This window comes from Euleptes europaea, chromosome 7 (assembly GCF_029931775.1).
Source record: "Euleptes europaea isolate rEulEur1 chromosome 7, rEulEur1.hap1, whole genome shotgun sequence".
NCBI lineage: Eukaryota > Metazoa > Chordata > Lepidosauria > Squamata > Sphaerodactylidae > Euleptes > Euleptes europaea.
In genome coordinates this window covers 79973023-79999221 of record NC_079318.1, presented here as the reverse complement: position 1 = coordinate 79999221, position 26199 = coordinate 79973023, and the positions used below count along the sequence as shown (strand labels likewise).

The window sequence follows — 26199 nt, the reverse complement described above, 5'->3', positions numbered from 1 at the left end:
GTATGTGGTTCTTTAAGCTCACAACAATCTTGTGAGGTATTTGCTTACTTACATACTTCATTTACAGTCTGATTTGCTCACTGATTACAAAATATAAAAATCAATTCAAGCAAACAGCAAAGACCTCCAACAAACAGCGCGGTAGGACTAAACTCCAGAATTGGAAAAAAATGCAAGCAACAAAATGACTAAGGCATGACATACCATAATGCGAAAAGTGGGTTATGAAGGTAAAAGACAATGCCGTAAAAGTAAGATGATGCATAAACACTGCAATAGAAAACAATCCTATCCATTATGAAAACGACCTCCTGAGCTTTTCCATTGTACTACAGTTCTAATCCCTTTATAAAAATGCCCTTGTGAACATTTCTGTTTTGCTTCTTCAGCAAAAGAACAGTAGTGTGGGGGCTTTCCTGGCCTCCTTGGGCAAGCAGGTTAGGCCAAGAATGACTGATCCAAGGTCACCCAGCCAACTTCATTGCTGAATGGGGATTTGAACCCAGGACTCCTAGACCCAAGAATGACACTCTTAACCACTACACTGCACTGATGCAGAATACCAAAAATAGCCAGCCTGTCAGGAGAACCAACGAGATCCAGCTCGCAGATTGTTTCCCTCATCCTCCACAGTTCTAGCCATCTGTCATTACAATCTCACCTGGGCTACTTTGTGGTGTTGCTCCAAGACCCTATTGAGCACTCCTTGGATAGTGCCCTTCACAGCCTGCTCACTGAACACGAGAATAGGGTAGAGATGAGACAGGATCACTCGCCGATCCCCTGGACCACATTAGCAAAAATGGCAAAGGTTTAAACCCAGGTAAAGGGTGGAAGAGGCAGAATTATCAAACTGCAAACCATAAGTGCAAGAATTAATGCAAGAGCTGAGCATCAAAACATTCATCAAGATAAATTTTATCAACACAGTACAGACACTTCCCCCTTACAGCCTTCATCTCCAAAAAATAGGACACGGAAAATACTTCATGGAATACTTGGCTGTTCCAAGTACCACTGTTCTTGAGCTCTGTGTAATCTCAAAGCAGGGGAGACTTTAAAAATAACTTGGGGAAGGGCTGTGGCTTAGTGGTAGAGCCTCTGCTTGGCATGCAGAAGGTCCCAGGTTCAATCCTCGGCATCTCCAGTTAAAGGGACCAGGCAAGTAGCTGATGTGAAAGACCCCTGCCTGAGACCCTGGAGAGCCGCTGCCAGTCTGAGTAGACAATACTGACCTTGATGGACCAAGGGTCTGATTCAGCATAAGGCAGCCTCATGTGTTCATGTGTTCAACTGGGTAGGACACATTCCTCTCTCAGCCCAGTGAATTCCCCAAAACCAAAGTATTCAAAAGGAGGGTCAGGCCCCTCTCTTCTAATATAATAGCCTTCTTTTTGAAGCTCCTTTAGAAGGAAACTGTGACCAAAGTACATGGAGATAAGCTAAATGATGCTACAAGGTAGGTCCTGAAAAGTGGGAATATGTAAAAATTCATAAACAGGTATATAGTCTAATGCCAGAGTATGTTCAGAGCTCAAAGAAAGAGCTCAAAAAAAGTTCCAGTTTTGAATGTGTATTAATTTGGGCTCCTAGTTTGGCAGTCAATCCATTTGGTGCTATATGCTCATAGTTCACATGTGGCACTTCGTTCTTTAACTGGAAGGAAATAATCAAAATAAGTTTTGCTCCCTTTAGTGGTTGATTTGACATAAAACAGCTTTAAACGCAGTATAAAAACCTGCAGTTTAAATCTGCAGGAAGATATGCTGCACTTAACGCTGTTTTATGTTAAATCAACCACTGGAGGGAGCAAAACACATGCAGAACTGGGAAAAAACCTCATAGAAACAGGAACTTAGAAGTGAGGAAACAGAACGTGGAAAGCCCACATTTACACCAAATTTGTATTTTTTAGTAGCCATGCCTGTAAGCATAGCTGAAGTATTTAAGTATTCCATTAAGTATTTAAGTATTCCATTGTCTCTTTTTTTAATGACCTCCAGGATTATGAAGTTTTCTCTCTCCCCTTACCCTCCATCCCCTTATATTAAAGGGGAAAGTTTCAGAGGGTAGCCATGATGGTCTGCAGTAGAATAGCTAGATCAGAGTCCAGTAGTACCTTAGAGACGAACAAGATTTGAAGATATGAGCTTTCGAGAGTCAAAGCTCATACCTCAAAAATCTTGTTGGTCTCTAAGGTACTACTGGACTCTGATCGAACTATTAAAGGGGAAAGAAGCTCTGTTGCTTTCTTGATTATCTGTAGTACCAACTGACGTCACACTGCAGTCCTGGCCAGGCTCCTTCCAAATCTCAGCCTGCATATTACCCTCACCCATATATAGTCCTATACAGATATGTATAATGTTACATACAGACATTATAGACTGGCTGGTCCTGGAATGGGTCAGAATAACTGAGAAAGAGGAAGAGCAGCAGCTTCTGTTCCTCACATTCTGGGATCTGTTTGTGACTGGTGTGAAGCTCATATCTGACATCAGGTCTTGCTGTATCTTGAGAGACAGAAAAGTCAATTGACGTTACTTTAAAACAACAGAGAATGATTTATTTTATTTTTTATTTTATTAGATTTATACCCTGCTCTCTTTCTTGTCCAAGGCTGGGCTCAGAGCAGCTAACAATCACTGAAAATAATCTAACATCATTGCATAAAATTCAGTACAAAACAACACAGTTAAAAGTCAATAAAATTTAACAATGAAAGCAATGAAACCCGTTAAACCAATTGGTGCGCATTAGTAGCACACTGGGGCCACAGTGAGTCGAGGGGGGGGAGCTGGCCAATAGTTTATGAGAAATATGTTAAGTATGTTAAGAACTGGGCAATAGTTTATGAGAAGTATTTTTTTTACCAAAATATATGGGGAAGGAGTAATTCCCTACTCTACTCTGCCCAGGACAGACTGGCCAATTAATTTACAAGGAAATTGCCCGGTGGGCCAGTGCCCTAGAGGGCTGCTGGTGGCCAAGCCCCAGCAACTCTGCCAGTCCCTCAGGGGCCACTTCGTTCAGACCCTTTACTGGTTGTTGGTATTGGCTCAGCAATTGTCTCCTCTTGCACTGCTGCCATTTTGTAGGGAGAGAAAATGCCCATTATTGGCGCTGCTAAGTTCTGTAGCCCCTGAAGTGGTGGTTTGTAACACCACAGGGGCTACTCAGCTGTGTTTGCTTAGGGACCAATTTCACTTCCCAGTCCCCTGCCCCACTCAATTTCAGGCACATTTTGGTTTAAAAAATTTTTTTTTTAAAAAAGGATCAGATTTGAATCAGAGTTGGAAGGGACCACCAGGGTCATCTAGTCCAACCCCCTGCACAATGCAGGAAATTCACAACTACCTCCCCCCCACATCCCCAGTGACCCCTACTCCATGCCCAGAAGATGGCCAAGATGCCCTCCCTCTCATCATCTGCTTAAGGTCATAGAATTAGCCTTGCTGACAGATGGCCATCTAACCTCTTCTTAAAAACCTCCAAGGAAGGAGTGCTTACCACCTCCTGAGGAAGCCTGTTCTACTGAGGAACTGCTCTAACTGTTAGAAAATTCTTCCTAATGTCTAAATGGAAACTCTTCTGATTTTATTTCAACCCATTTGTTCTGGTCCGACCTTCTGGGGCAACAGAAAACAACTCCACACCATCCTCTATATGACAGCCCTTCAAGTACTTGAAGATGGTTATCATATCACCTCTCAGACTTCTCCTCTTCAGACTAAACATACCCAGCTCCTTCAACCCTTCCTCATAGGACTTGGTCTCCAGACCCCTCACCATCTTTGTTGCCCTCCTCTGGACATGTTCCAGCTTGTAAATTTGAAGATTTGAAGACCTCTGATTTTTTGCAAAATAACCAGGATCAAGAGACATCCCACCTTCCTGTGTGCTTTGGGCTGCACACCTGTAAAAAATGATTTTTTTCTTTCATCTGTAGGCTAGCCTATACTCAGGGTAACAGTAGCATATAGCTGTGGAGTAATGGTTTGCTGTCTCTAAAGAATTCTGAGACTGCATGATTTGAGACACCCGGCATGAAAGAAAAACTTAACTTGTGCAATGTTCCACATGGCTAGCACCTCAGTTTAAAAAAGGTCACCTTGCTTACACACAGATTGTTAGCATGCCAAGGATAAGGATCAGTGGTTTTGAACAGGTGCCACATTGACGTGCTCCTGCTAAGGACTCAGTTTACATGAGACATTAGCAGCGGGGAAATTTTTCTCACATACCCAATGTCCCATTTAAATCACCCCAGTGTTGTGCAAGTGGATGGTGCATGCTTGTTTTGACGTGGGAGACCCAACCTCAAACCCTTGCTGTGTTATAACATTTAGCAGGTGGCCCTTAAGTGAGTTGCTCTTTCTTGCCTGTACCTAACTTCAAGAGTTCTTGTGAGGATGTGAGAACAACAGTGAGAATAAAAGTCCTTTGTTTGCAGAAAGGACATGTTTCATAGAATCATAGAGTTGGAAGGTACCTCCAGGGTCATCTACCCCAACCCCCTGCACAATGCAGGAAATTCACAACTACCTTCACCCTCACACACACCCAGTGACCCATACTCCATGCCCAGAAGTTGGCAAAACCAAAAAACACCTCCAGGATCCCTGGCCAATCTGGCCTGGAGGAAAATTGCTTCCTGACCGCAAAGTGGTGATCTGCATTACCCTGAGCATGTAAGAAAGGGCCAAGAGAGCCGAGCACTCATGCAACCCTTCCTGCCCTCCCTCTCATGATCTGCCTATGTTCACAGAATCAGCATTGCTGTCAGATGGCCATCTAGCCTCTGCTTAAAAACCTCCAAAGGAGAGCCTTCTCCTTGATAACCTTTCTGCTTCTAGTTCCAGTTTATCACGAGAATGTCTGCAAAGAAATTACAGGTTACCTATTCTGACATAAGGTTTCCATGAGCACAAAAGAAATAATTATGTTGATGACAAATGCACTATCCAGCTCCAGCCTCGAGCCCTTCTCCCTGTTACTTACTGCTGCCAGCTCCCCCACCTCTTTTGTAATCTTCCCCATGAGAGAAATTCCTAGTATGATCTCCCCCTCACATATCTGAAGAAGTGAGCTCTGGTTCACAAAAGCTCATATTGAAATAAATGTTGCTATAAGGTGCCACTGGACTTGTTTTATTTTACCACAATAGCCTAGCATGGATAGAAAGAAGAACCGGCCAGCAGCCTTTACATTTTGCCTGAATTCAGATTTCACAGATTTCATTATATTTTAATATTTTAATTTATATCTGTATTGGTTTTAAATTGATATAATAAGCCAATATTGAAACACAATAAATAACATCTGAAGAAGTGAGCTGTGGCTCACGAAAGCTCATACCCTACCAGAAAATATTTTTGTTAGTATTGTCGAAGGCTTTCACGGTCAGAGTTCATTGGTTCTTGTAGGTTATCCGGGCTGTGTGACCGTAGTCTTGGTATTTTCTTTCCTGACGTTTCGCCAGCAGCTGTGGCAGGCATCTTCAGAGGAGTAACACTGAAGGACAGTGTCTCTCAGGACACTGTCCTTCAGTGTTACTCCTCTGAAGATGCCTGCCACAGCTGCTGGCGAAACGTCAGGAAAGAAAATACCAAGACCACGGTCACACAGCCCGGATAACCTACAAGAACCAATTTTTGTTAATCTTTAAGGTGCTACTGGACTCTTGCCCTTTTCTACTACTGCAGACAGACTAACACGGCTACCCACTGTGAATAAATAACATCACATTCACCTTCTTCCCAATGTGGATCTGAATTTAATATTGCTCGGTAACCATATCTCTCCCATGCTGCTAAATGTGAAGGATCTTCAAAAAAAGAACGTGATGCTTCTGCTGTGGGGAGAACAACAGGCAGGCCTGCTGGGTCATAAAGAAATATATATATTTTGCTGGCTAAGGAAGAGGCAAATAAGTTATTAAATGATGCTGACGTTAGAAGAAGAGATGGTTTTTATATGCCGACTTTCTCTACCACTTAAGGAAGAATCAAACCGGCTTACAATCACCTTCCCTTCCCCTCCCCACAACAGATACCCTGTGAGGTAGTTGGGGCTCAGAGAGCTCTAAGAGAGCTATGACTAGCCCAAGGTCACCCAGCTGGCTTCATGTGGAGGAGTGGGGAAACAAACCCGGATCTACAAATCAGAGTCCACCGCTCCAAACCACCACTCTTAACCACTACACCAAACTGGCTCTCATGCGGACCCCCCCCCCCCCAATGGTACCAGAAACATTTTCTAAGAGGAAAATAGGGTGAAGACATGCATAACATTTATAGCAGTAGAGTCTGTTCAGGGCATATTAACTCAGGGTACACAACAAAAGGATACAGAGAGCAGCTATCCTCACTGGTTGGTTAGGGAATTGTTTCTGGCAGGGACACAGAGACGCAACAGGCACGAGCCTCAAATCTCCACTGAAATCTCTTTCGGCTACCTCACTCGGAATGAGGAGACCCACCGGCTCCCCACTCACAGGGTGGATTTTGTCACAAGACCTCTTAGTTTCCACGCATACTGGCCTGGAAATGGGGAAGGGGGTCAGGACAGAAAACACAATTGAAGAAGAAGTAACAGGAAGACAAGAGTGGCAGCTAGTGGAACCATTCAATTTGCAGGCTGCATCAGAAATCCACCTATGAGCAGTTGCGTTGCTAACACACAGTACTGGTTCAAAGACCTTGGACACCTGCAGATATGCTATCACTCTACGAGGCTCAATTTCAAGACTAAATGAATTCAAAATTCTGCAACCAGTTAGTGCGTTCAGTTTGCCTATCATTTACAAATGCCATAGGGGGCCACTCCTTGCCTCTTGATAGCAGATTCTGAACTCCACCTACTGATTTAGGAGCACTCGAGATAACTCGTTCCTTGCTGCCTGTCTTCACTGGACAAGAATATGAGGGCTTGCATATATTTCATGTGTCTGTTGTGTTCTGATTGAATACTTTGGGGTGGGATGTAAAGACATCTTGAGCAGGTCTTTGAAGAAGAAGAAGAGTTGGTTTTTATATACTGACTTTCTCTACCACTTATGGAAAAATCAAGCCAATTTACAATCAGCTTCCCTTCCCCTCTCCTTTCCACAACAGACACCCTGGGAGGTAGATGGGGCTGAGAGAGCTCTAAGAGAGCTGTGACTAGCCCAAAATCACCCAGCTGGCTTCATGTGTAGGAGTGGGGAAACCAACCCGGTTCACCAGATTGGAGTCTGCCGCTCATGTGGAGGAATGGGGAATCAAATCCGGTTCTCCAGATTAGAGCCCACTGCTCCAAACCACCGCTCTTAACCACTACACCATGCTGGCTCTCTTTGGAGTGATGGCATATAAATTCCATAAATAAATATAGAAGTTTGGACCTACTGTTTTTACCTACTTCAGTGGATGAGCTGCCTGAACCAAATTTATGATCTTAGCCTGGACTAATGCTGTTTAGGATTGCTCTGTTATTTATTTAAGTGTATTTTAATCAGGTATTTGCTGCCTTATAACCAGAGTTTCCCAAGGTTGTTTTAAAATCAGTTTCTACATTAAGTGCTGTGGCATCCTTGCTGCAGTCTTGAGGGAATAAAATATACTTAAAATAGTACGCACACACACACATCTGTGGGGAGGAGCAATAAAAGTCCTAATGTTGCATCCCAGGAAGGGGAAAAGACAGATGTATGGTGATCCATGAGATAGCCAAAGGAAACTTAACCTCAGCTTCAATTTGCTGTTTTCTCAAACAGTGGCCAAGATGGATCAGCTCTAAATCCCTGCTTGGTGCTTTAACCGAATGTTAAGAAAAATGCCAGAGTGGTACCTACGTCAGTCTAGTGCAGGCAAACATTAAAAAGGAGTCTTTTGGCACTTTAAAACTGTCATCTTAAGACCATTTCACTGGGAGTAAGCTGCTCCACTGAGTAGACCCTAGTAAGATTCAGAGTAGACCTGCTGAGGAGGGCGCCGTACAGACCTTAAGCATATTAAGTCCCAGTTGTTTACAAGATTGTACAACAGGGGACCCCAACCTTTTTGAGCCCATGAGCACCTCTGGAATTCTCCCAAAGTGTGGTGAGCACAGGCCACAAAATGGCTGCCAAAGGAGGCAGAAGCAGCCACAAAATGACTGCCAAAGTTTACCTCCAGTTAGATATTTGAAGAGCCTTGTCCTGTAGTGGCAGCTACGGCCAAAGAAATGTTTTTAAAAAATCTGCACAGCCCATTAAATCTCCAATGGCCAATCAGAAGCCTTGCTGGGCAAAAGCCCTCACCCACTTTCTAGAATCACTTGGTGGGTGCCAGGAAAGGTGTCGGTGGGCATCATGGTGCCTGGGGCACCAATATGGGGACCCCTGCAGTAATAGGTGATAATGTAATCTTTTCAGGCATACATAGCTAATTTAACGCTTGTAGTGTGATAGAAACCCATTGTCTTTACTCAGGCCTAACAAGATGTGCAGTTCCGACTCACCCGGCATGTCCAGTTAGCCGTGGGGCTGCGTGGGGGCACAGGAGAGACGGAGGCAGGCTGCCTGGGAGGTCTTGCCTGGGCTGGGGGATCGCGCAGGGCTCCATGCAGTTGTTTGGGGTGGCTCTCAGCAAAGCACTGCAAACCACTTCCTGCCCCAGCCATATGCATCACCGCAGAATGGGCAGCCATTTGCTGGGGTGCAAATCAGGCCCGTTCGTGCATAGGGGGTGGGCCTGCTGGGAAGCCGGACCGGGGTGTTTTCACTAAGGTCTGGCTTCCTAGCATAAAAGGGGGCCTTCGCAGGGAGCAGCTCACAGTTGGCTTCCAGTCCTGTTTCATGAATTTTAATCCAGCAGTGTCACTTAGGAGACTGAGTGACATTCAGGTCAGTGGGAGGGGCTGTGGCTCAGTGGCAGAGCCTCTGCTCAGCATGCAGAAGCTTCAAGATTCAATCCCCAGCATCTCCAGTTCAAAGGACCAGGCAGTAGGTGATATGAAATGCCTGAGACCCTGGAGAGCTGCTGCCAGTCTGAGTGGAAAATGCTGACCTTGATGGACCAAGGGTCTGATTCAGTATAAGACAGTTTCCTGTGCTTGTGTGTTGAGTGTTCTGGACAACTGAAATGTTGCTTCACTCATTGTAATGCACTCTATTTTGCTGCTCCCAGCAAAATAAGTGAAGCAGCTTATACGTGTGATTCTGCCAAGGATAGCACACTCTACATGGGTCTTCTCTTGAAGTCAACCCAGAAACTCCAGAATGTGGTACAGAATGTGGCAGCCCAATTACTAGCAGGTGCCTGGAAGAACATGCATGCCACACCCTCCCTGCAGTCACTACATTTTTGGGCTCAATTCAAGAAACTGGCTATCATCTACAAAGCCCTTTCGTGGCCTAGGACCCACATAGCTGGACTGCCTCTAGGGTTGCGAGGTCCCTCTTCACCACCGATGGGAGGTTCTCGGGGTGGAGCCTGCAAAGGGCAGGGTTTGGGGAGGGACTTCAATGCCATAGAGTCCAATTGCGAAAGTGGCCATTTTCTCCAGGTGAACTGATCTCTATCGGCTAGAGATCAGTTGTAATAGCAGGAGTTCTCCAGCTACTACCAGGAGGTTGGCAACCCTAACTGCCTCTCCTACTATGTTACGCCATGGCAGCTTTGGTCATCTAAGCAAAACCTTCTGAAGGTCCCTGCCTGCAAGCTGGTAAGACTGGCAACTGTCCACTCACATGCATTCTTGGTGGTGGCTTCCACCTCTCTGAGGTGGGAGGAAAGTCAGGAAAGCTCCCACTGAGGAAGTCAGGAAAGCTCCCACAGTACTATCATGTCACAAAATATGCAAAACAGGAATTTTCAGGAGGGCATTCTTGCAATGGAATTAGAACTATTGGGATGGAACAGTCCAGAAGGGTGCCATCATATGGAAGTGGGGAGGTGGTAATGTATTGCCTTGTACCGTTGTAATCCCACTTTCTGCATTGCTTGCAGTATGCCAGGGTCGGCAGGTGCTCTTCACATTGCCATTTAATTTTACATTCCTAGTCCTGTTGCATTGTTCATTGGATGTCCTATTCTTTATAATTACATTGTTTTCCATCTCATTCTGTCCTCTGTAATCTGCCTTGAGTCTCAGTGAGAAAGATAAGCTGTAAATAAGCTTAACAACAACAATTGTGGCTATTTTTAATGTCCATTTATACTTTTATATGGGAGTGGCATGTTAGTCCAATGCAGACAGCAAAACAGCATTTCTAAGGGGAGAAAGACAGATTAAAATATTCAAATAAACAAAAATTTAAAATAGTTTTTGACTGAGTATATTATATTGGAATATGAGCAGGTAAATGATCCCCCGCTATCATTTTCTAGGCCTGCATGTGTGTGTATAATTGCATACTTCATGCATCTGATGAAGGTCCAAGAAAGTTTATACCACAATTAACCATTAGTCTTTCAGAGGCAGGAAAGAAGCTTCCCCCTTTTTCAAAACATGTATGTACATGCAGCCATCTTTTCACATTTAAAAAATAAGTAAAATAAATACCTTTCATAAATAAGAGGCATGGGTGTGTGGGAGTGTTTTATTTTTCACAGTCACTGTTCAACAGGTGCCCATGACAGTCATATCAAAAAGTACACATCTGTTGCTACAGTCTGCTCTAGCTACAGTAGGCTATTTTTGTCTATATATGGGCACATCTCTGAAGTGATATGAAAACTTGTAAAACAAGTCTGACCAGAAACCATGGTGTGGACCAAGGCCAATGACAATTGTAGAATACCGCCTCCAGGTTTCCACAAAGCCGTTGACTAAACACACAACCGGTGACCCTTTCATTCCTCAGGCCCAGACCACCTCCCATGTCCCTTAGGTGGCAGTATAGCACAGGATGTGAATGACAATATTGAGGAACTCTCTTCCGCCTCCTTTTCAAACCATCTTAGCCAGTATATTTTGCAAGTACGGTAAATAATCTGGATGCCTGAAGCAGGGCTGTGTGGCCAGAAGATTAAGGAAATGGAGGAAGTGCTCTGGCGCCCAGACTTCTTCACCCTGCAGCGCTGCTTAACCCTCTCAATGTCTGGCATTCATCGTGAACTCAAACTCAGTTTGCAATGGAAATTTACCAAGGCCACCTACAGTAGAGCTGTTGCACAAGTCCCATTCATTTCAGGGGTGCTTCCGTAGGAGAATTTCCATGCAAACTGTGACCACAGCCATTTGGTTCCAATTTTATACAACGGTCTCACATCTGCCTCATCTCTTACACCAAAAGGGGTAGCAGAAGTCACCAAACTGTTCAAATCTTAGGATTCAAAACAGTCTGCTAGCTCCTGGAATCCTACTTCCGCCCATCTTGCTGTCTTCCGCGAAGGCTCACCACATACCAGTTCTTGCTTACTCAACCGCACAAGCCATCCTCTACCATCTCACCGCACAAAATGACTCCCATCAATGAGCAGTCTTGTCCCATCTGGCAAACATGTGCTGCCTCTCCTTTCCGTGCTACAGAGAAGAAAGGGAAAAGTTTGAACTGTCTTGCATTTGGTAGCTCTTTTCATGAAACTAAACAGGCTTTCTGGTTGGTTGGACCGGTTTACCTTGCTGGTTTTATTCCTGGTTTAGGCTGGACAGCTGGAGTTTTTGCTCCACTAGTCATGCTTATGCTGATTTTGCTGCATTTTATATGCATAATGTGATTGCATGGTTACTCTTAGCTGTTTATAATTACTTGGTACAGCTTTGTTGTTAGAATGGTACAGTCAGGTTTGTCAATTTTTGTGTTGTACCATTGTGGGAACTACTCGGAGCCTCTGGGGTGAGGGGCGGGATCCATTGCAAAAAAAATTAACAAACACCAATTCAAGTGCTATACCTTTTCCTTGAGTATTTCCATCAGCAATTTTCAATACCACTCCCAGATACTACCCTCGTTATAAAAGGTGTAACACAGAATATGCTCGCAGCATGGCCCTCAACTGAGAGATTGGTAGCCTTGCACTAAGACACCATGATCTACATTTGGAAAAGAAAGAAGGTAGGAAGAGGGTGCTAGGTGACAGGAAAACAGAGGTAAAGACCAAGGAAACAGAAGAATATTAAAAATATGATGGTGGTGGAGGATGACGGAGGAGGAGGGAGGGAAGGGGAGGATTACACCTATGTTTCAGACCCATTTGGACCCTCACGGTTGTGTTTTCAAAAGGTGAGCCTGTGCAGTGAAATGATCTGAGGACCCAACCTCCTACATATTGGTAGGTCTAAAGGGTAGCTGTTCTTATTTATTGGAGATGGAACAAATACCATGGGAACATGTGTAATGATAAGACAGACACAGATGCCCTTGGCATTCCTGCATTTCTCTAGCCAAGGAGATAAAAGACCAAAGATAGGTCAAATTATACCGTTTATTAGGCTAGCATAAACTGCTGTAGAATTGACTACACAGGCCTTTAGTGCTCCACGTATCTCCTAATTAAGCAGAATGGAACTGAGGCAGGTATATGTCCAGATAGATCAGTGGTCGGCAAACCGCAGCTCCCGAGCCGCATGCGGCTCTTTGGCCCACTGAGTGCGGCTCCCCGCCTCCCCACCCCCCCGTCCGTCTGCTGATGCGGCTCCTCCACATCCCCATGCCCAGCCAGGCAGAGGTGCCGCGCTCCCGCCTGGCTCCAGCGCACCCCAGGCGGGAGGAGCCAGCAGGCGAGCGGGATGCGGCGCCCCCCCTCCCCCGGCCTTCCCTCCTCTCTCTCTCTCCCCGGCGGGGAGGGATCAGAGGCAGCGGGGAGAGGCGGCGGCCAATCGCCCAGGCTGCTGCTGCAAGGGGGGGGGGAGAGGCAGGCTCCACCTCGCGCTGGGCCGTCTCGAGGCTGGCGGGGCTCCGCCTGCCCCGCTGTTAGGCGGGGTGCGCCGGGCTGTTTCCCTGCCCCGCCTCCTGCTTCCCCGGCTGCCCGCGCCTCTTTCCCAGCCGGCTGTTCCCCTGGGAGCCCGCCCCCTCCCTCAGCTCCCCTCGTTGTCTGCGAGGGGTGGAAGAGTCGTCAGAGTCGTCGGTTTGTCGTCCTGCATCGGGTGATAAGTCTGCCAACTCGGAACAAAATCCTCATCCCTGGCTGAGCGTGGGTGGACGTTTGGCTGACCGGGGGAGGGAGATAGCGGAGCCGGCTTCTTGGGAGGGGCCGTGGCTCGGGTGTCAGCGCGGACAGGCGAGACCTTCGCCCTGCCAGTGAATGGGAGGTTTTGCCTTGGATTTGCCACTCAGATGCACATTTTCCCCATCCAGATTCTCAAAATTCTGCATGGGGGGTTATTGGCCATTTATGAATGGGAGGTTTTGCCTTGGATTTGCCACTCAGATGCACAAATCAACAATAAGCCCCCCTGCAGAGTTTTGAGAATGCAGATGGGGAAAATGTACAGTGTTTGTCAGTCATTGTCATGATTTAATTTTATGGATACCTTACTTACTTTTTTCCCTCCTCAGAGGCCATGTCTACCCACTGGCTTTCTTGTCGGTAGACCTGGACTCCGAGGAGGGGGAAAAGTCCCCCTTCAGAGGCCAGGTCTACCAATTGGCTTCTATGGGCCTCTGGAGGCCAGGTCTACTGGCAAGAAAGCCAATGGGTAGACCTGGCCTCTCAATGGGACTCAGCCGGAGGCCAGGTCTACCAATAGGGAGGGAGGGGGAAATGGCAGGGACTTACAATTTAATTTTTATCAATAAATAAGATAACTATTAAGTATGATATCAAGTTTTATTCAGTGTACCTATAGTTTAATTAAAACTTTAATTAAAGTTTATTAAGTTAATAAACAGTGTACCTACCTATATAGTTTAAGTTTAAGAAATTTGGCTCTCAAAAGAAATTTCAATCGTTGTACTGTTGATATTTGGCTCTTTTGACTAATGAGTTTGCCGACCCCTGAGATAGATTATTGGTGACTACCTCCAAGAGCCCCGTGGCGCAGAGTGGTAAGCTGCAGTACTGCAGTCAAAAGCTCTGCTCACGACCTGAGTTCGATCTCGACGGAAGTTGGTTTCAGGTAGCCGGCTCAAGGTTGACTCAGCCTTTCATCCTTCCAAGGTTGGTCAAATGAGGACCCAGCTTGCTGGGGGTAAAGTGTAGTCGACTGGGGAATCCACTGGCAAACCACCCCGTAAACAAAGTCTGCCTAGTAAACGTCGGGATGTGACGTCACCCCATGGGTCAGGAATGACCCGGTGCTTGCACAGGGGACCTTTACCTTTTCAAATAGCTTTTTGTTATCAATGCAAAACCTCTAGTTTTGTAAATAGCAGATTTTCAGTATTGCAAATGCTTCTAGTCAGCTATGAAGCTATTACCCAAACACTTTTTTTTTGCCGCCTTCACCAAAGCCACAGCAATATAAACATCTCTTTATCATCCCAGATCCCAGCCAGGCCAAGGGCTCCAGTAACACTGAGGCCCCAGGAATGAAGCAGCTCCACCGAACAGCCCCATACCTTCTACACACTGCCCTTACAGACCCAGATACCCCCACCCCCACCCCAGATCAGAGAAAGAGGGCCTCATTCTTTTACTGAGGAATTTAAGTCTTTTTAATCCTTCTTCAGAGCTCCTCCAACATAGATGGACGTTTTAAAAACCCCTCAAGCTGTTTCTTATACAAAGAAATGAAAGCTAAGCAAGGTTATTAATTTTTTTCATGTGATCAGAGGAGCTGGGGTCCGAGACTGCTGTCTTTCCAGCAAATTGCAGAGTGGTTCTCTATTTTTAAAAAGAGAGTGATATTATTTACTAATGTAAATACAAACTCTCCAGAGACACAGTTTTAGAATTTTAAAATATGGGTAATAGGATGCTGGACTAGACTGACCCTTGGTCTGATCCAACAGAGCTCTTATTAAAAATATAAAATACATTGGGCAATAGAGATTTAGAGCTGCACTACATACAACTATCTGACAAGGGTGAATTACAATTCTTGCCAGGAAAGTAGCTTGCGAAACCCACTGCTCAAAGCCACATACAGGCCAAACTGGAAAAGTATTTCAAACTTCTCAGTGCCCACGAGATGCAAACAGATATGGAAGCAATGCAACTTGTTTGTGGCCCTAGTAGCATTTTTTAAGGGGAGAGGGGGCTTATACCCCCCACACTGTTTTCCTAACCTGAAAGGCCCCTGAGCCATTATTTGCTCCATTGGACTAGACTTACAAGAACCTACAAGTTTAACCTCAACAGACCACCTGAAGCTCTTTCACGTTGGAGAAATGACCCCAATCTGAAGCAAGTTCATGAGCACCTGATAATTAATTTTAAAAACTGCCAGCAGCTCCAAAATCGGAACTCCTAATGCACATCTTGTTAGGCCCTAAGTGACAAAGGAATACATGAGAACTAAAAACTGCCCTTTAGCCCATTATCCTTTACACATACTGAACTTATTCAACAATTATAGTCCTTTTTTTATATAGGTGTTGGCACAGGCTTGTTTTTTTAAATAAAATGTCCACCAACCTAGGAACAACACAGGAAACAGTACAGCTATTTCTCAGCACAGTCCCCATAACCTATTCTCTAGGCATTTTAAGAGGTTGTAACTTGCAGGGCCAATACAGAAGCCTAGCAAACAGCAAAAAAAAGGGCCAAGAGTATGTTGTAATGTTAGGGCACAGATACTGATGCTGGCATTTTAGGAGAAAGAAAGGCTATACATCTGGAGATGGTCTACAAGTTGCAGACTGAGTGCTAAATAAGAGTATGGTTGTCAACCTCCAGGTGGTAGCTGGAGATCTCCTGCTACTACAACTGATCTCCAGGCGACAGAGATCCATTCTCTGGGAGAAATTGGCCACTTTGGCAACTGGACTCTATGGCATTGAAGTCCCTCCCCTCTCCAAACCTCGCCGTCCTCAGGCTCGAACCCCAAAATCTGCCAACCCAGAGCTGGCAGCCCTAAATAAGAGCCATTCAAATGAGAGAGCCAAATGCCAGTCTTTGCCAACTCTCATACAGGACAGTTTGGTTTCAGACCCTTTCATAATCCAGAGAAGAGAGAACAGTGCATATTTTGTTTCTGATACCGATTTGGAACAGATATTGTCAGCAAGTCTTTTGGATGTCACCAGGACTGACCCGCTTTCCTGCAGATCTGAACACAAACAACACCCCAGTCCTACCGGGATAAAGACATTTACAGTTTTTCCTCTCCTCACAGAAGGAAACGTGTGAGTATGCCGGCTTCAAAATGTTTGACATTAGCACAAAATGGAATAAAATAGACCTTAGGCTTTTTGAGCAACAAAGAAAAAAAATGGTAAAAAGATATATGCTAACAGTTTGAACTTTGGTTGATGGGGGGGGAAAGCCTTTGAAGCTTCAGGGCAGCTGGATAATAAATGTGAAGTATGTAAGGGGATGAATTTAAAGTAGATTCTTAACTTTGATACAAATGAAAATTACTTCACATACTTATAAATGACCTGTTTGTTATTTCCATAGAAGTTATTCAGGAAGGTGCTCTTTGCTATCTCTCTAAGAATAAAGGATATTAGATAACCTTTCCCCAGAAGGACTGCATATAGTAAAACCATGGTAGGGATATGGTTGCCAGCTGCCTGGTGGGGGTGGGGGGAGGCCTATCACTTTAATAGAGGTTTCACGGGATATGATCAAGTGACGTTATTTATCTCCAAGCCAGGAAAAGCTTCAGCTGCCTATCTTCACATATTATGCTTCTGTTAAAATAACAGTACTTTTTTTCCCAGGACTTTTGACAACCCTATCCCAATTTTTTATTTTCTCTGCTTCTTACGATGGTTGGGCACAGGCACCCTGGAAAGGGAATCAACAGGCTCCTACTCCTGAAATAATACTAGAACGCAGGGTCTTCTGCTGAAGCTGGAGGGTGAGAGATTCAAAACAGATAAAAGGAAATATTTCTTCACATAACACATAGCGGTAGTTAAATTGTGGAACTCCCTGCTCCAGGATGTAGTGATGGCTGCCACCTTGGAAGGCTTTAAGAGGGGAGTGGACATGTTCATGGAGGAGTATCCATGGCTATTAGTCAAAATAGATACTAGTCATGATGCATACCTATTCAGGATCAGAGGAGCACGCCTATTATCTTAGGTGCTGTTGAACACAAGCAAGATAATGTTGCTGCAGTCATCTTGCTTGTGGGCTTCCTAGAGGCACCTGGTTAGCCACTGTGTGAACAGACAGCTGGACTTGATGGACCTTGGTCTGATCCAGAATGGCCTTTCTTATGTTATGTTCTTATGTGTTGATACATATACACACACAACACACAGGAGTTCAGGAAAGAATGTGTAGTTTCCCGGTTGCTGCTGGGACTGCCAATATAGAGCAGCAGCAAAGGCTTTCACATGGCAGGTTTCCCTGTGGAAATAGCGGGAGATCTCCAGCCACCACCTGGAGGTTGGCAACCCTACAACAGCATCAAAATTAGGGCAGATAACCCATGTGGGAATTGGCCATAGTTTAGGATAGCTCTTTAAAGAACCGTCTGTACCTCATTGTTTCTTCACACTAATTCTTCTCTCTATAGAAGTTAAAGAGCATTTAATGGTTTGCAGTTTATTTGCTAAACTGAAGTAACTACTCATGAAGTAGCATGAACTGTGCATGACTTTTCAGGGATACGTTTTAGACAATAATATCCTCTTAACAACAGGCCTCTTAATCATATCACATTTTAACTGTACTTATGGTTGCCACCAGGATTGAAGAAAAATATCCTGTCCCTTTAATAGAAGCCTAATTGGGTGTTATTTACCTCCTTGCCATGAAAAACGTCAACTGCCCATTTCCACATATTAAGCCTCTATTAGCGGGACAGGACATTTTTCTTGAAGACTGCTGGCAACCCTAATTGTACTCTGTGAATTCCACAGGGATAGCTGCATTAAGTCTGTCGCAGAAAAAGAGTTTAAAAAAAGATTCCGGTTCATTTCTACACTAGCAATGGTTAATTTGGTTGTGGCTAACAGGTGTTTTAGGTAGTTGCAGACATATGGAGAAGAGGTAAGGCTCAGCTCTTTCCCCCGCAGGCCAGGAACTGAGTTCTTTCTGTTTTTAAGCAAGCCATGACAGCTATCTTTTCATGTCAGCTGGCAGAGCAACTGTGCCTTGTAAATCTTCCGGGGCTGTCATTATGAGTTTGTGGTTGAAGTGTTTACTCACCTATAGGTCTCTGCAGAAATGAAGCCGTTCACTTTTACACAATAATGAAATTTGATCTACAAAACAGAGGAGCGCAGAATCAGCTAGACTCCAAACAGCCGAGGGGATGGGTAAGAAGAGCTGAGATTTCCACAGCTCTCATTATATTTATTTAACTGAGCGACACACAGTCAAGGCAAGACTGTTGCAGAGCGTTCTATGGGATGGACTGCAGTCTTACACACTGCAATATACCAGCATTCTCAGATCTGGGGGTTAATCTGAATCACAAAGGACTGGTGTGCAGGGGCAGATCGGTCATTTAACTTAGGGTAAAGGTAAAGGTAGTCCCCTGTGCAAGCACAGGATCATTCCTGACCCATGGGGTGACGTCACATCCCGACGTTTACTAGGCAGACTTTGTTTACGGGGTGGTTTGCCAGTGCCTTCCCCAGTCATCTCCCCTTTACCCCCAGCAAGCTGGGTACTCATTTGACCGACCTCGGAAGGATGGAAGGCTGAGTCAACCTTGAGCCAGCTACCCGAAACCAACTTCCGTCGGGATCGAACTCAGGTCGTGAGCAGAGCTTGAACTGCAGTACTGCAGCTTACCACTCTGCGCCACGGGGCCCCTCCTTTACCTTCATTTAACTTACAGGGAAATTTATTTGCAGCTCACTACCCCAGAGGGCCACTGGTGGCCAGGATCAAGAATAACCAAGCTGTAGCAACTCTGCCCAGCCTCAGAGGCCTTAACTGGTAATGGTAACTAGCGTCAGTTGACCAATTTTCTTTCCCCCACACTGCTGCCAGTTTTCAGGAGGAAACAGTGCATGAGCTAATACCCAGTTTGTACTGCTGAGCTGAGCGACCCATGCAATGGTGACTTATACCTCCACAGGGGCCACTCAGCTTAGCTTGCTTCAGGGTCATTCTCACTTCCCAGTCTGCTCCTGCTGGTGTGGGCCATAAGAACGTATTTCACTTCAAGCAGCATCCACTTGTCAGGGATGCTCTAGCCCAGGGGTCGGCAAACTCATTAGTCAACAGAGCCAAATATCAACAGTACAACAATTGAGATTTCTTTTGAGAGCCAAATTACTTAAACTATAGGTACACTGTTTATTAACTTAATAAACTTTAATTAAAGTTTTAAGTCTTAATTAAACTATAGGTACACTGAATAAAACTTGATATCATACTTAATGTGTGTGTGTGTGTGTGTGTGTGTGTGTAAAGTGCCGTCAAGTCGCAGCCGACTTATGGCGACCCCTTTTGGGGGGTTTTCATGGCAAGAGACTAACAGAGGTGGTTTGGCAGTGCCTTCCTCTGCACAGCAACCCTGGTATTCCTTGGTGGTCTCCCATCCAAATACTAACCAGGGCTGACCCTGCTTAGCTTCTGAGATCTGACAAGATCAGGCTAGCCTGGGCCATCCAGGTCAGGGCATCATACTTAATAGTGATCTTATTTATTGATAAAAATTAAATTGTAAGTCCCTGCCATTTCCCCCTCCCCATCCGGAGTCCTCATCTGGAGGCGTGATCTACCACCATAAAAGCCTATTGGTGGACCCGGCCTCCGGCTGAGTCCCATTGGGAGGCCAGGTCTACCCATTGGCTTTCTTGACAGTAGACCTTGTCTCCGGAGGCCCATAGAAGCCAATTGGTAGACCTGGCCTCTGAAGGGGGACTTTCCCCCCCTCCTCGGAGTCCAGGTCTACCGCCAAGAAAGCCAGTGAGTAGACATGGCCTCCCAATGGGACTCAGCCGGAGGCCAGGTCTACCAAAGGAAGCCCGCCCTGCCCAACAGCTGATAGGTGGGGGGGGGGCCAGGAACCGCCGAGCCGCCCACCCAGCAATCGCGCGGCTAGAGGGGAGGGGAGGCTTTAGCCTCCCAACCATTGAGGGCAAGGGAAAGGGGGACCTGGCCATTCTCCACGGTGGGTGGGGGAGACAGCGCGCCCGCTCTCTCGCTCTCTCTCAGGCTCGCCGGCTCTGCAGCCCGGCTGCCGGCGCAAGCGGGCGCAAGAGCAGGGGTTCTGAACTAAGTTCGGAGAGCCGCACTCAATGGGCCAAAGAGCCGCATGCGGCTCTAGAGCCGCAGTTTTGAGACCCCTGCTCTAGCCTGATCCTGTATTGAGTAGGGGTTTTGACTAAGTGGCCTGTATGGCCCCTTCTGACTCTCTGATTCGATAAAAATCCAGGCAACCAGCAGCCACTGGCTCATAAAAATAAACTGGGTTTGGAAATTGGCACTTGAGTCATTTCAGAAGGCATGAAACAGGTTTTTTAAAAGCCCACTTACCTTTCTAAGTACAGCAAAGTCATATTGAGATAGCATAGAAGCAGGGGCTTACCATTGTGTGAACAAGGCTGATCCTGTGGATGAACTGTTTCATGGCTAAACTGTCTTCCTTGAGAACTCCAGATTTCTCATAGAACTGAAAACCCATAAGATAAGCTTAGTCGAGGACTCTTTTTCAAAATATGCTTTAAAGCTTGTACTTCATCCCCTAATCTGCAACTCCTTACCCACCACTTTGCATGATCAGTAATCAAAGGTTTTAATTTAGAGTCAGAAAATCAGAAGCTTTAATTTACAGTCAGAAAATACTGTTAGGAGAAAATGAAAATGAGAGGCCACTTGGGCTTTTGCCACTACTATTTCCTGTAATCAAAAAACCCACTTTCAGCCAAAGGTCTGTGAGATACAGCAATTTAAAATCTCAAACACCCAGATCTCACTCACATCAACCTTATTTTGCATTTTGGAAAGTGTGTGGGATTGCTGATAAATAAGCAAGCCTACCTGGATGTATCCTCCTCATGTAAAAAGACAAGGTCTGCTCAGTCTGTGCCTGAGGACACCTATCTTGTACTTGGAGATTTTCTTCACTCTCCAGCTCTGACAAGAATCTAGGTCTTTATAGGTCATACTATAAACAAGAATCTATGCCAGTAATGCTGGGCATATGCACTATATTTGCTGTTCTGATTGTGCATATAGGGCTCCTTTTTATCTGTAGCCATTTTGTTGTGAAACATAAATACCAGGTTTTCAAAAAAGAAAAATTCTCAGAGAAAGCAGGCCATGAGGTCTACACTCAGTCACTTGACCAGCCTTGGCTTTGGAAGGTCAAATAGTGATTTCTTCTACATATAGAGATGTCCACTCTCTGGCACCTAAACACCAAAACATTCCTGCAGCCTTGTTTCAAATAAGATGATATTGTATATCTAATTCTGAACCAGGTAATAAACTGTGGATTTACAGTACTGCAAAATGGAGCTAGGGACAGATGGGAAGATTTCTGTATGAACCTGAAGTCCCAAGTTTGCAGAAAAATCTGAAATCTAAAAAAAAAAAAAAAAAAAAAATCTAGGTATTAACACTCTCCAAAAAAATTAGAAACAACACCTCTAGCTTTAAGCAAAGAATGCCCACTGAGTTCTCAGTTGCCATTTTGGAGGTTGCTAGGCAACCCTAACAATATTGTTGAATCTTCTAAGTCTTGGTTACTGTAAAACAAAGACACGGGGGTGGGGTAGGGGTAGACTGGGAACCTTAAAAAGCCCTGGAAAAGGTCCCATCCCACTCCCTTGCCATGTCTCCTGATGGAGAAGGATTCACCAGGGACAAGTCCAGCAGTGACCCCTGGAGACTCACTACCCACACGATTCAGCCTGGCCCAGTGCTGTCCACTGGGCAACTGGGCCCGGCCCAGCAGCCACTGCACAACTGGGCCTGGACTGGTGGCATCAGTGGCCACTGCGCAGAGCCTAGTGGTGGTGGCAGCCACTGCTCAACTCAGCCAGACTTTTCCTAGAGAGAGGCTGCCATGGGAAGGAAGGAGGGAAAGCTGAAGACCAGGGGAACAGATAACAGTAGATTGGCTGGTGAGTGGGAAGAAGAGAAGAAAGCAGGAAAAAGGGAGAAGCTGAGGGGACTGTCAGGGAAGGGACTATCAGTGGACAAGATACGCTTACCAGGTCTTCCACTGCAATGGGAAACCTCCCACCATTTGCCTGCTGTCCCACCACTATGCCAGGCAGCAGGGGGGAAATAAGGGGAAGAGTCACTTCTGGTAAAACCAAAGACTTTTGCGGGGTATCCTTAAGTGTTACACCAACACAGTGACATCACTTCTGGGTTTGCACTGGAAGTGATGTGCCATCAGTATGACATCATTCCCCTCCCTCACCCCTAGGGGGAGGGGATACAGAAGAAAATGAGATGCCTCCCACAAGCCCCTTCAGGTCCCTTGTCTGTTCAGCTCTATCCTCTAAAATCCTCTTCTTAAACTTATTTTCTGCCTCATTGTGGCTGTGGGTACTTGCACACATGCAATAACAAAGTCTTTAGGCATTGCTGCACTACAGGTTGAAAGTGCTTTAGTTCTGTGAGCTCTTTAAAAAAACTATGGTGATTTGTGAGGACACAAACTTTTTTTTTTTACAACATAGGCTGCTGGCTGTGAGCTTTGTGAAAGAAAAGGGTTTAGAACAGGTTTCAATCTTATAGTGCAGATAAAGTGGCATTTCAGCTAGCCTGGAAGAATTTCTCCCTCCCTAGGAAGCATTTTGCTGACATGAAGCCAAGAACTGAGGAAGATGAAAAGAGGCAGCTGCAGTTTTTCTGCTCCTCTGGAGACTGCCATGTAAAAGCCACAGGGGTTCTATGCTGGAGCAGCTGGATGCTGGGGAACAGGTAGGTTGGACAGAGTTAATACAAGCTAAGTGTTCTGCTGGGGGGAAGCCTAATTGTTCATCAAAAGGCTCTATGAATACAGAAAACAGATTTAATCTGGGACCAACGGGTTTAAAAATCTAGAAACAACACTTCAGATCCCAAGCATGCAAAGACCCCCTTGCTAAAGGGGATTAATCCTGTACTCTTTCAGTGGTAAGAGCTAGGAAGCAGTTAAATTCTGTGGATAATCTCAACACTGGGTTGCAAGTTACAATTATAATTCAAACTTGGATGCCTCACAAGTTGCCCTAAGTAAATGCTTGCAGGCCAAATCTTACAGGCATTACTCTCTGTGGAAAGGGAACAGTGGGGGCTTCCAAGAGATCCATCGCTGGAAAACTGCAGATGGACCTGGATGTAATGATGGAGCTGCACTGGTGTGGTATAAATGTCTGCATGGCTTGTTCACATCGAGTATAACTAAGGTCTCAGCTGGGCTATATAGGATACTTTGCACCGAGGTTGAAAGTTGAGAACAAATCCATAGAGGCTAACCTCAAAGGAGAGATGAAATGGTGTTGTATGCAGCGATTCATGAGGACACCCTCTTCCACTCAGACTCTCGCATAACGGCAGCTCAGGCAGAAAGCTTTTAATTTCTGCAGGAGGGAAAATGTTGAATGTGAGACAAGCATTGCAGAGTACCTGACACACTAACAGTGCCTCCTAACCAGAGTTATACCCTTGCAAGACCATTGGCTTTAATGAACTTGTAATTCTGCTTAGCCCTGACCTGGATGGCCCAGGCTGGCCTGATCTCATCAGATCTCAGAAGCTAAGAAGGCCAGCCCTGGTTAGTATTTGGATGGGAGACCACCAAAGAATACTAGGGTTGCTGTGCAGAGGAAGGCACTGGCAAACCACCTCTGTTAGTCTCTTGCCATGAAAACCCCCAAAAAGGAAAACCCCCCAAAAGGGGTCGCCATAAGTCGCTGCGACTTGACGGCACTTCACACACACACAATTCTGCTTAGGACAGAACTGTAAAAAGTGTTACAGAAAGTAGGTTGCATGAATATTGTTTTAAAAGGCATTTCACTACTGAAGGCCTGCCCTGATACACAATTTCTTTACTTGCGTTCTAATGCAAGTAGAGAAGCCGCTAAAATATGGCCACCAAAATGTGCCTTTTTATAGCTTGAGTGGTCAGACAAGAGTCTGAAACAAACATGGCAAGACAGTTCAGGTCTAGAGGCATCTCAGACTCGCAGTGACCATTCCCATGTTGCAGTGACAACATATCTGTGGCTGATTCTGTACAAATTTTCAAAAAGTGAGTAGGATGCAAATAAATAAATCTCATGGGCCTTTAACCTATTTACTCCAAAGCAACCCTGGCATCTTTAAAACTGTTTAATGACTGCAGTCAGTGATACATTGGAGAGGGAACAAATCAAACATCTAGAAGACATTTTATTTATGTATTTAAGCAATTTGCACACAGTCTCTCATCATAAGGCTTATGAGGCAGCTGACAAATTATCAGTAAAACAGTATTTAAAACATTAGTCAATCAGTAACAGCCATTTTAAAAGAGTCACGGCAATTAAATCTAACCTAATCTCCCAGTGTCTTACAGTAACTTCAGAAACATCAAATGGAGTAGTGGGAAAGGGAGAGAAAACAAAAGACATGGCATGGAAGGTTGTATGGAGTTGCACCCAGTAGTTTCCTTGAGATGACTCAGTGACAGTGCAGATAGTTGAAGGTTGGCATTAAATGTTAGCTAAACAAGAATCCAGGTTTGCATTAAGATAGGTGCTTAGTTTTTCTTTAACTTCAATTAAGGCATGAAAGGGTGAATTGACTCCTCTGAAGGGGCGGAGGGGTATGTAAGAATGAAACATACGTTTACGTAGCTGGCTTCCTTTCTGGGGGGAAAAGTAAGCCGTCATATTTCCATACTGAACCTCGATGGGTGGTTTTCATAGGTCTGACTGATATTGGGGGTCAGATGAGTCGAAACGGGGTAAGATTTAGCCTGCTTGCCTGAATCATCCCTGCTCTACTTAAGGATCAATGGGAAGCTGGCATGAATAGTCCTGCTTTTGTAGTGCAGGGATTGGATTAGATAGTATTTTTGGTCCCTTCCTACTCTAAGAGGAAACTAATAAGGTTTATATATAGAAAATTGCTTGCGTTTCTCTAGAGGGAGTGACTTAATTTTTTTGTGAGGAACAGCTAAAACTGCCTTATACTGAATCAGCCCATTAGTCTGTTTAAACTGGAAGAATCTCTCCAGGGCCTCAGGCAGGTGTCTTTCACATCACCTACTTACCTGATCCTTTTTTAACTGGAGAAGTAAGGGACTGAATCTAGAATCTGCTCCAGGCAAAGTGGATGCTCTACCACAGAGCCACAAACCTTCCCTAAGCTAAAGCTCCTAAGGACTCATTGTGGTCCTTGCTGTACAGAAACTGTGAAATTGTCAGGCATCGATTAAATGCTCTCTTTGAGATAAAAAAGTCACTAGCAGTTATAAGGCAGAGAGAAAAGCTTGTGCAAAGACAATACTAATGAGACAAGACAATTTGCCTTTTGGGCCTTCAAGCTACCTATCAGCCAAGGAACATCGTAAGATGCAGCTCTCAGAGTTGCACCTTCGGTAAAACAGAAAATCTGCATCCACAAGCACTGAAATTTTACTTTGTAAATAATCAGTATTGGTAAAGCATTTACCTCTCTTCATCTGATCAATGAGAAGTGTACGGCAGAAATCGCCCTTTGCTGAAACTACAGTAAAAAAAAAATCAGTTTAAATTTTTATTTTAGATTTCTATTCACCTTTATTTATCTCTGTCTCATCCAACCCAGTGTTCATCACTTTACAAAAAGAAAGAAACTTGTAAGTATTCCTCCAAAAATGCTGGTGGCCATGCAGAGAGCATTTGATCCTTAAAATGGGTGGGAGGAAGGAGCTATTACTAGCAGGGAGGTTGAGGGAAATTGCACATTTGCCTGGCTCTGTACTTTCTTCTCCAAACACCCAGAAGGAGCAAATCTTAAATCTACTCACTAACAGTTGCACAACAGGCCTGACCCACACGTTGGACAGAATCTTCTATGTCTAGAGAAACCACGAGTGTCCCTTTATGTGTGGAAAATTCTAGCAGTTCTTCCTTTTCATTCCGAAGCTGAACAATTAAGTATTCCAAAATCTGAAATGATAAAGAGCCTTGAAAAATCGGCAGTAAAGTATGACCTAACATATGACAGTTCTGATTTGGGAAACAGTGTGAAAATGGGATTTCCTTAACTTGGCACCAGTACTGAAATCACGAATAAACAGAAA

At 45.0% G+C, this 26199-nt stretch overlaps 1 protein-coding gene across 1 annotated transcript in view; it reads right to left on the bottom strand.

Annotated features, from left to right (window-relative positions):
- The window catches only part of TOP6BL (TOP6B like initiator of meiotic double strand breaks), a 35494-nt gene extending 9378 nt beyond the window's left edge, over positions 1–26116 (bottom strand). Inside the window, exons 1-10 of the mRNA XM_056853427.1 lie at positions 25924–26116; positions 25587–25640; positions 22145–22197; positions 20515–20598; positions 18177–18232; positions 11419–11490; positions 6352–6542; positions 5753–5914; positions 2376–2513; positions 662–783 (exon numbers count right to left, since the gene is read on the bottom strand). Of these exons, the coding sequence (XP_056709405.1) occupies positions 662–783; positions 2376–2513; positions 5753–5914; positions 6352–6542; positions 11419–11490; positions 18177–18232; positions 20515–20598; positions 22145–22197; positions 25587–25640; positions 25924–26116 (1125 nt within the window). The remainder of the gene's footprint in view (positions 1–661; positions 784–2375; positions 2514–5752; positions 5915–6351; positions 6543–11418; positions 11491–18176; positions 18233–20514; positions 20599–22144; positions 22198–25586; positions 25641–25923) is intronic.
- Positions 26117–26199: the final 83 nt, after the last annotated feature.